Source organism: Chelonia mydas, chromosome 14 (assembly GCF_015237465.2).
Source record: "Chelonia mydas isolate rCheMyd1 chromosome 14, rCheMyd1.pri.v2, whole genome shotgun sequence".
Classification (NCBI taxonomy): Eukaryota; Metazoa; Chordata; order Testudines; family Cheloniidae; genus Chelonia; species Chelonia mydas.
The window spans coordinates 15,580,655-15,591,370 of NC_051254.2; the positions used below are offsets into that span (position 1 = coordinate 15,580,655).

At 49.4% G+C, this 10,716-nt stretch overlaps 1 protein-coding gene across 4 annotated transcripts in view; it reads left to right on the forward strand.

Moving 5' to 3' along the window:
• UNK (unk zinc finger) overlaps window positions 1-6,223 on the forward strand; it is a 65,893-nt gene extending 59,670 nt beyond the window's left edge. For all 4 annotated transcript variants that reach the window (XM_037913934.2, XM_037913932.2, XM_037913937.2 and 1 more), the window contains one exon: window positions 118-6,223. In XM_037913934.2, the coding sequence (XP_037769862.1) occupies window positions 118-273 (156 nt within the window). In that variant the 3' untranslated portion in view covers window positions 274-6,223. The remainder of the gene's footprint in view (window positions 1-117) is intronic.
• The last annotated feature ends 4,493 nt before the right edge of the window (window positions 6,224-10,716 follow it).

Genomic DNA, 10,716 nt, shown 5'->3' on the forward strand with positions numbered 1-10,716 from the left:
TTTCACTTCACAAAGCTGATGGGAATATACTCCACTGTGTGCAGGGGGAGGAGCTTTCCCTCTCCCCAGCACCTCCTTGTTTGTGATGATTGTGTTTTGGTTTGTCCTCTCTTGCAGGCAGTATTTCAGATGCAATCAGTGAAATGTCTTAAGTGTCAGGAGGAGAACCGGGTGGTGTTACAGTGCCAACATGCCGTGCTGTGTGAAATGTGTGCCGAGGAGGGCGAATGCCCCATCTGCCATCCCAACAGGCCACACACTCTCCAGTCGTGACCCTTCAAGGACACTTGGTTTCTCATATCACATAGAACTTTTTAACTTTATATATATATATATATATTTATATATATATATATATATATATTAAAAACAAAAATTAGTTGCAGAGCACTTTTTAATATTTTACATCCCCAATCTAAACTGCCCCTCTCCCACTCCCCACTAATTCTAACCATTTAGGAACTTTGAGAGCTGTTGTTAATACAGCACAAAGGGCCGTTTGTGCAGAGTCTGTGTTTTTCCTCTTTTCTATTTAGGATATAACAAATTTTTGACTATTTTGAGGGTTTTGGAGTTGGGGAGAGGGGCCTCCAGGTGCTTTCCAGAGTGAGGGTTGGACTCATGGGGGAGGAAGGAGATGAATTCCCATTGCTTGATCATGTCTTCAAACCTGCACTCTTTTACTGACCCAGCTTGTTAAAGCCATCCCCGCTGACAGAAGCCCTGTTGGGTGTCTGCTGGGTTAGAGCTTTGCTCGCTCGGATGCTTGCTGATCTCTGAATACACAAGAACTTTGCCTGTCCATTTAAACAACAAAGTTCACTTTTTAGAAGTTTTTTTACACAATTTGTATATTTGTAAGAAAACAACAAAAGGGAAAAAATGAATTTAAAGCAACTCAGGCCAGGCCAGGCCAGGCCAGTGGCTAGTGTATATTATAGGTCTGTTTGGGGGGTCCTGGGTTTGAGAGTCCTTAGAAATACTGCCCAGCCGGCAAGCTAAGGCTAATCAGTAGAAGGGAGGTGGAACCACAGGTTCTGTCTCTCCCCCGATGGCGTCTTAGTCGAGATGTATTTCAGCTTCAGGTTGGATGGTAGTCTGGGGATGTGCTTCGTAATTGCTGATGCATGTGGAAGAGATTCTAATTGGTGAGTGAGAATGTCAGGGTGGGAGATGAGCTGGGAGGTAATGACCGTACTTGAACTGGCCAGATATTTCCTGCGTCACTGCCTCAAGGATAACAGGGTTCCCACAGCTCTGTGCTCTCCATGATTGTCTGGTGGGTGAAGGTGAAGCCTGAGCTCTTCCTGGGTTCTGAGGCAGGGCACAGCACTCAGGAAGTTTGTAATTTTTCTCTGCCCATGCATCTGGTTAATATTTAGCACTTTCAGTAAGGAATTCTCAGAAGATCCCTGTGAGGGGTTCTCCTTCCATGAGCAGAGCCATTGCTGTGCCACGGTAAACAGAGGTATCCACACCAGCCTACTTATTTCTGTGTCACTAACAGGCTGTTCAGCCAACACAGGCAGGCAGCTCGCAGGACAGTGATAAAAGTTCCATTTGCTGATCTCCAGCTGCACTCTTGCTACAGGTGCCACTAGTATTCATGCTGCTGACACAGCATTATGCCGGTGGCAACAAAGTAATTTCCATCATGGAGCAAATCACTGCTCCATCTATTCCAGCCTTGAACAGTGGCCAGTGCCAGAGGCTGCAGAGACAGGTATAAGTTATTTCTTCCTGATCACAGCTGACTGCTTTATGCCCTGAAGCGTGATATTTGATAACATGTGTGACTTTTAAACTTAGCTAGTGTAATTGCAGAGACTGTTCTTATTCACATACATGTATAACACTAATTTGAAACTTTACTAAAGCTAGTTTGCTCAGTAATGTCCAGTTGCAGAGAGTTCCACAGGTTAATTATACGGTTACTAGGACAAGATATCGTGTCAGTTGAGAAAGGAAAAGAACTTTAATTTCAGCTGGACGTTGAAAATCCTCAAACCACCAGCCATTGTGTACAAACATTCCTGGTGACTTGGTGGAGTTAGCTATAGACTCCAGCCTGCAGGTGTCTAGCAGACAACAGCTGGACCTGGGGAGTGTAACAGGAAAGATAGGGTTCCACCAAACTCAATCTCCTTCTGGTAATGGGGACAGATGGGAAAGGAGGAACTGAGGTCCCATGAACACACTTCCTTTTCCACGACATTCCTTTTCCTTGGTGCAAGGAATATCTTCCGGTGTCCTTGGGCTCTCTCACTCTCCCATCTCCTGCTGTGCAGGTTCATCTTTTGAACATGCAGCTTTCTGCAAACTCTGGCTGGATCCTTCTAGGGGATCTGACCTGCTGTGAGCACCCTGGATCTTTACCTCCCAGCACCATCAGCAGGGGAGCTCATGCGACCTTCTACTTGTTCACTTGGGCTGGCATTGCAATGTACTCCTAGGTTAGTATGGTGGGGAAGGAGAGAGATGGGAACCTCCAGATTAGCCCTACACCAGCAACAAATGTTCAAGTTCATTGTTTCCCTCCAGGAAAAACAAAATGCCACTGGCCAGGACCCTGTCTAGTAGCTGAGCTTTTCTACAACCATTTCCAGTGTGTAAATTGACTTCTGATTTCAGAGGGAGGCAATAACCTGCTGGGTTCCCAACCAACTGGCCAACCAGGTCATTAATTTGTTTATGTTCTCTTTCGCCATACAGGGCGGGCAGGCTGTGGGGCACTGCAAACAGGCTGCCGTTAATGGGGCAAACTCCCCTCTCAGGTACAAATGCACGGCTCACACTGTGTGCGTATCTGAGGCCTGAGTTTGACACTGTTTTATTATTACCCATTTTTGGCTCAATCCTGCCGTATCTGCAGGAGCAAAACTCCCATCAGAGTCTCTCTTTCTCTTTTAAGCGTTTTTTAATGCACCTACTGCAGAGACACTATAAAACACATTGATAAGTATCCGTTCTGTCTGAAAGGACCATAACCTCCATGTCTGGGAGTTTTACCTGCATTAAAAACTGCATGATGGGGTCTTTAATCCCATCAGTGACTCCTGGTTCTGGGTGATCTGGGCTAGTTTACCCACCTTCCCCACCCTGGAAGTGCACCGGAAACCCCAGCAGCCCATGGTTGTTAATAGGAACAATTAAACTGTTATCAGAGACTTTCAAAGTATTTCGTATTTAATGCAAGGAATTAATTAGATTTGCTTCCATGATTCCATCCTTCCTCTGCAGGGAAGGGGTTAATATGCATTCCCAGATGATCTCTAAGTGCAGCTCTGTGTAGTTGTTTTTTTTTTCTCCTCCCCATTAACTTGTTTTTGGTAAAAATGCTTTTTTCCATGTGTATTTTATTGTAACTAGCATCAATTTTTAAATTTTTTTTGTATGGAGCGATACTGCTGGGTGACTATTGTGGCCATGTTGTTTGGTTATAGCCTTTGAATGTCTGTGCCATGAGGTGGGACTGGTCTCAAAGGCCTGCGAACCTGCCTTGGTTTGATCTTAAGGAAAGATCATTTGTTAAAATGTATGAAAATTCTTTTTTAAAAACAAATGAAAAACCACAAAAAAAGGGGGAAGGAAAAACCCAATGAAAATGAAATTTACTAAACTGTTTTGGTAACTAATGGAAAAATAATAGGGAATAAACTCTCGAATCAGGTCTGTAATATTTATAAGCTCTGAAGCTGATCAGCCCACGTGGCTACTGGATGGAAATTAGTGTGTAATGTTTGTTTTTGTTAACATTGTGGTTTATTACTCTCCTTCCTTCCTTCCTGTAGGATTGTCCATTGTGACCCCGTGCTCTCTGGACAAATCAGTTTATCCAGAGAACTGGCTGCATAATTGCAACTGATTCCCACAGGGGAGGTTCTATGGATGTGTTCCCTTCTCCTCCCAAAGTTACATTGACCCATGATCAGCATACTCATGTCTGTCCCATTAGGATCTGGTAATTCCTTAGTAATGCAGAACTAGCTGGTCATGCTGGGGGGTCAGACTTTTCCCCATTGGCAGATTGCTTAGCCAAGTGGGGTACAAGAGAAATTCCAACCTGGAGAACTACATGGTTTGCCTTCTGAGCAAAACACAGTTTCTCTGTTTAATACGTATCCAGAAGGACCAAAGAATCCAAATTGGAAATAATCTAAAAATCCTCCCCCTCCCTGCCCTCAAATCCTGATTCTCCCCTGCCCCACACCAATCATAGCAGAACAGGTTGAAGGGATTAGCACCAGGTATGAAGTGTGACCCTCTCCCCAATACATTGTATTTTGTATCTTTATACAAACACAGTGACTTTTTCTCTCCTTCCTCTGGTCCTTCAACAAAGGCTTTTTAAAGATAGGTTTCTATGAATTTTTAATTGCTGCTCTTTCACAACATGAAATCTCTGAAATGTGAATGATTTCTTTTGCTCCAGATGGAACAGAGAAATTGATCTGTGTGTATTTGATAAATAATTTGGGGGCCCTTTTCTTGCTAGAAATTAATAAGAAAATAAGTGTGAGTTGGGGGACAGGGCCAAAAAAAAGGGCAAAGGCTCTGACTCTCTCTAGCAGCTGTTGACTTTACATCGTCTGAGCCAGGTGATCCCTGCATGGAGCCACTGTGCTGCTCTTAAAGCAACAGGATTCTGTGGCCAGCTTCTGTGTGTTATCAAAAGGGGGTTTGCTGAAATATTGGTGCTAATGCACCCAGCCCCTCTAATGTATTGTCACGGGCTGTGTATTTTGGAGCAGAAAAGTCCATAGTGTAATGAATGGAATAATTAAATCAGACCAAGGGGACCCTTCTATGGACTGAGTCACATTAAAAGAAAAAAAGTCTTAGTCAAAGTGGACAATTTCCAGCCCTTCTGAATTAGCAGCCCAGTTCGCTGATGCTGAATAGATAGGGCATGTCTGGGAACAGCCCCCATAGCTTCCACCCCTCCACACAGAGTCCTTATTGGATAAGTAGCATTTGCCTCCCAAAATGTCCTGTAGCGTTGGAAGGTTTCATTAGAAACGCTGACCTCAGTGACTAATTCTGCCTGCTTGGCAGCTTCCTAGCCCTGATTTGAGGGAAGGGAGTATTAATTGTGTTGTGAAACCACAGTATTCTTAAAGGTCAATAAACTTGTACTTTATTATGAAAACTATTCAAGTCTGTCCACTTGAAACAGATGAATTAGAGCAACAATATTCTACATACATACTTCAAAAAGCTAGAAAATCTCCTTAGAGAATAGCCGTGAGCCTGAGAATTTCTCCATGTTCGGAAAGCTACAGTGCATTTACATAGCCTAGGGACACTGGGGCCATGCTTAGCTCATCTCCCGGCCATGTAGACACCCAGCCAAACCCAGACTGTGGCATGGGGGTATGTGACATAGTAGTCAGATGATACGGGGAAATGGCCCAACTAGGGAGCACAACATTCTATCTTCCCGCAAAGGGACCTCTGCAGCTGTTCTCATTCAGAAGGGGTTTTTACTTTCCATACATCTCCAAAGCTTAACCTGAGCCACTAGCAAGGGCTTGCACAGTTCAGACAATGAAGAGAATTCCTCACCGTGTGAGGAAGAGTTTAACGCTGAATGGACTCAGTAATTCATTGCTGTTCCACTAGCCACAGTTCATCCTCTTGTTCCCTCTTCCTCCTCCCAGAAGGCAGAATATTCTTACCAGTGTTTTCCTCCAGGATTATAATAATCCCTGGAGCACTGCAAACAGAAAATAGATGTTACTGGTGTCAAGAAAAGTATTGCAAAAGTGAAGTATTCCTGCAAATTAGTGACTGTGGATCAAAGATATCTATGGGGCTTCCCCATGCTGTAGCTTCCGATGTTAAAACAAAATAAGTGCGTTAAACAATACACACTACAGTAGATCTGGTGGCAGTTCTTGACCAATCTCTTTCTTGGACTTTCCGGAGAAGGAGCATTGGGAAGGAGCATCCCTCAGTCTGTGTAGACGGTGGCAGAATGGTAATCCGTGGTGTGTACAATGTGTTGTTGATTCCATGTATAGACTGTGATTTCAGCTGTCGTTCTTTCTCGTATTCTGTAAATACGTGTTTTGGCTGTTGGAAACCTGGTTTAGACTCTTTTTCTCGGCAGAGTGAATTTGCATGTGGGGCTGGAAGGAATGCAATCTGTGTCACAGTTTCCAAGGGCAGGATGGATTTTCTAGAGGACAATAAATTTTTATTTTTTTGCTAATAAAAAAAACCCAAGCAGCTTGTGTGTGTATGTGCGCACAGTGCATCCGGGCAGTGGGGTGAACTTTCCATGTGCCTTGGCCCTGCTCTTGGGAGCGAAAGAGTTCCTGTAATTACAGACCCAGCTCATTGGGATACAGCACTAGGAGAGGCTGGGCACCTCCCAGACAGCTTTGTCGCTGACATTCCTCCCCCAAAGAGTTTACAATCAAGATGTATCTATATGACAATATATAACAGGGCTGAGACAGTCCCATCAGTGGAATGACCGAGCCACATGAGGCTCTTCGCAGGTGCCTCCAAACTAGCCAGATTCGTGGTCTTGGCTGAGAGATCAGGTCTCAAACTCCTTCTTCTGGAGGAATGAGAGGTAGCCTGGCTGAAGAAGCAGTCCCATGATGTAATCAGTAAAAGTATCAAAGGCAGTGTTAGAGCAGGACCCTGGGAGTGGGACCTTGGATCTGTTCTCAGATTTGCCACCCACTTTCTGTGTGAAAAATAGCATTAAAAGCACAGTGAGATCCTTGAATGAAAGGCACTATAAGGGTACATTGGTGGCATGGAAGATGGCAGCTGTCATAAACATTTCCAAAAGATCTTTGGAAAATGCATTTTTAATACAGATGTCACTGGCCTTTGGATCAGACCTTACGTGTGTTGGGAACTAGCTACGGGCACTGCAGCATCTGTCTTGGCTGTGTGGGGCTGGAGGGGCTGCATCAGAAGCTGAAGGGGCTCAAGCAGGGCTCCCATCCCCTCCCATGGTGTGTCAGGGGTTGGAGTGTCTCGTGCAGCTTCCCCATACCCCACTCCCCTGGACTCTACGTTTTTTATTATTCAAATGTGTCTTGTGCATTGAACTTTATCCTGCTGGAACCATGCAAGAAACCACCTCAGGACAAATGGCCTGAGCCCAGAGCCTGAGTTCCCTGCTGCCTTTAGAAGCTGTGAGTCCCTTCAGGGCACCACTATCCGGGAGTTCAAGCTAAAGCAAGTCAAAGACTTGACATTAGCTCACCAGCAGGCCACTTGGATTGGGTGTGACTCTTGAAACCGGCTCAGCACACCCTGGGCACGGGTGCTGCCCTGGATCTGGATTTCACTGGGGCTGATCAAGATTTGCTAGGCACCCTCCCTCTGAAAATCAGGCCTGTTTAAGGTGCCTCTAATCTGGCATCCAAAATTGTCTATCACCTTAGGAAGGTCTGGCCTCTATTTCAATAGCCTACATTGCTCACGAAAGATCCCAGAGAGCTTCACTCACAAGACCCGTACGGCACCCTGAAAAGGCAGCCACGTTGTCTCCGCTCTTTCTGCTGCTCTGCTGACACTAATATCAGAGGCACCCAGTCATGATGTGGCCAACTGCTCCCTCATCCACCACAGCAGCGCTGCAGCACTCATTAATAACATGGTTTAATTACACCTTGTTTTCATCACCCATGGCATGGGGGCTGTTGCTAGGTGGACTGTTTTCAGGGGTTGGTAACAAGCCTGTCTGAGTAACAGGAAGGCCAAGAGACACCCATCACCATTTCCACTTAGAGTGGAAGACCAATCTCCTGTATCATCCCAGGTCCCAGCATATTCCCCCAAGCCTTCTGAGTCAACGTGGGAAAGTCCCTGGCAAAGCCATGCTCCTAGCGAGAATTAGGAGGACTAAAAATAACACTTCATGGCTTCGGCTGTAGCTCCGTGGTGGTTTCACCCCTTTCCTGGCCTGGAGTAGCTCCAAGGGCAAGGTTATTTTTAAATGGTAATAAGTGGACCTCTCAGCCACGAAATGTTGGTTGGTGCTGCACCTCGGCAGCCCTGGCTCACTGAAATCCCGCGCCAGCCCTGAGGGATGCGGTGACTAGGACGCTGTCCGGCACTGTCGCACCTTGGCTGGCTGGTGAACCCCTTACAGCAGGTGTCAGTGCAAAACAGTGAGTGGCCTTTGCTCGTGCCACGGGTGGTGAGCTGCCCAGACCTGGTAACAAACGGTGTGTTGACCTGCGGGGCTCATCCCTGCATGGCGCCAAACGCCGTTCCTGTCCGCTGACCTTGTCTGGAGCGAAGGCTACTGCGCAGCGTGGGCCATCAGCGGCCCTTGGGGCCGGAGCAGTAGAAAAGATACAGCCTTTGACCTGGTCTATAGTGGCCTGCTGAAGGGACTCCTCCAGGCGCTTTTCCTACAGGCAGCCACTGGCACAGCCTCCCCTCCTCCGAAGCACCAGCATCCAAAGCAAAGAGGTAGGAAATCCCCAAGTGGCAAGGGCTGCTTTTAGGGCAGGTAATGCTCACGAGTAGGGTTGCCAACTTTAAACCCTGACAACCAAACACCGCAGCCCCCCCCCCCCCCCCCCCAAGGCCCCACCCCTGCCCTGCCTGGTCCATCCTGTCTCCCCGCCCCGCCTGGGTCGCTGGCTCTCCGTCCCTGCTCCCCCCATCCCCTGGGCCTCACCTGCCGCCTGCAGAGCCAGGCTGGGGGGGCGCTGATGCAGCATCTGCCCACCTGCCCAATTGGGGCACAGCAGGGGTCAGTCCCCGGAGTGAGGTGCTGGGGTGGGGGAAACTGGGGCACGGGGGGGGGGGGTGTGGGGGGGTAGGGTTTCCCCAGAGTGAGGGGCCAGAATGGGGAACTCGGGGTACAGTGGGGCAGGATGGGTGTCCATCCCTGGAGCAAGGGAGTGGGGGGGGGCCCAGAGTGAGGGGCCGGGGAAATCAGGGCTCAGCGCCGGGGTGGGGGCAGACAGGCTATAGTGCCCGCCTGGGTGAGAAAAGCAGCAGCTGCTGCTAGTCCCACCCCTGGTGGCAGAGGCCCTGCTATGGCGGGTATCCGGACTTTCAGCGTCCGGGGCCCTCTTGGACCAGACGGTCCGGTAAAAAAACCGGACACCAGGCCGCCCCACCCAGGAGCGCCACCTCGGGAGGCTACAGGACAGGGCTGGGCTTGCTCCGGTCAGCCAGCCCCGGGGTAGGCCGAGCTCCACGAAGGGCTTTGGACTGCGCCATCTGCCAAAGGCAGGCAGGCCTGCGCCCAGGGGCCTCAAGCAGTGGCCATGTGTTGGCTCATCCCCACAGGCGCTGCATTGGCAGCGGGGGAGGGGCTGACACACACACCTAGAAACAACAAGTCTGCACCAGAGGCCTAAGTCAGCTGCTCCCCCTGCTGGCCTGTACCTGTACTTCAGGGCACGTACAGAGGCCCTGATGCAGTAGAAGCCCAGGATTGGGGCGGGGCGGGGCGGGGGGAGGGGGGGAGAACTGATGGGAGCGTACAGGGAATTTGCTGTTTCCCAAGCTGTGTATTTTAGCATTCCCCACCCCCACCATGGGTTTTAGCTGTTCCATGCACCATCACTGGAAGCCTGATTCTGCCCTTGCGCCCCCCCCCCCCCACTGGTGCAGAGCAGGAGTGCCCCCCACTGGGGCAGTAGTTACACTGATGCGGGTGGGAGGCACCTCAAGCCCTGTGTTTGTGGCAGGCTGACTCTGACCGAGGCTTGGGGCACTGTGCCATGGTGGTGTAGGTGCAAGGAGCTGGCTCCCGCTGTGTCTCGCCTGACCTACAGGAATGAGTTAAGGCCGCAGATCTGCTGCCCACGGTGCAAGCAGGGTGCGGGCGCCCCCGCCCAGGACAGTGCTGCCTGCAGGGGGCACAAAGGGACTGGCACTCGTGGGGGAGGGGAACCCTTGGTGGAACAGGCAATAGCCTACCCTGCATAGCGTCAGGCTCAGTGAGCTGCTATCACAGCGCCCACCTCATCAGCGCAACCACGTGCCCCCACCCCAGCACACGAGCTGCTAGGCCTTGCCGGGTGTGCTCATGGCTGCCTGGAGCAGGGAAGGCAGGTCACTGGCTCAGTGCTGCAGCACCCATCCCACAGCCTCTGGAAGCTTGCGCAGGGCAGCGGCAGCCTCCAGCTCCGAACCCAGTTTGGGATTAGGGCTCAAAGGCCTGTAACCAAACGTGCCTGGCTGGGGTGTGGGCAGCCGTGTGGGAAAGAACCGCCGCCTGCCAAACGTGCCCGTGCTACACAATGGAACCCTTTGGCAGGAACCCAGCAGGCTAGTCCATGTGTGCTGAAATGTTAACAAAACACTGGGGCAGCATTGCGATTCCTCTGGTCTGAACTAGGTTAGAGTTTGTTGGAAATAAATGTAAAAGTCAAAATACCACCCCCACAATGAAGTGCTCGGAGCCTATAGAAACAGAATGTGGCCATGGGGTGGGGTGCTGAAGTAGGGTTCTGGGTTGATAGAATTTCACAGAACTGTTGTGGGGACTTTGTTGGGGCTGATTCGGGACAAAAGAAAACCTCAAAATGTCGGCCTAGCCCCCTGGAATGGCAATTCCACGTGTCTCCCACCTGTAGCAATCACCGTTGACCCTGGCTTGTGAGACTCAAAAGCCCTAGTCATTTAGCACGCATCACTGCTCTGCTCTGCTTATGCATCACATACTTGTGCATCTAATTTTGTCGTCCCCCCCACCAGCAGAGAGTTCCACAGGTTAAC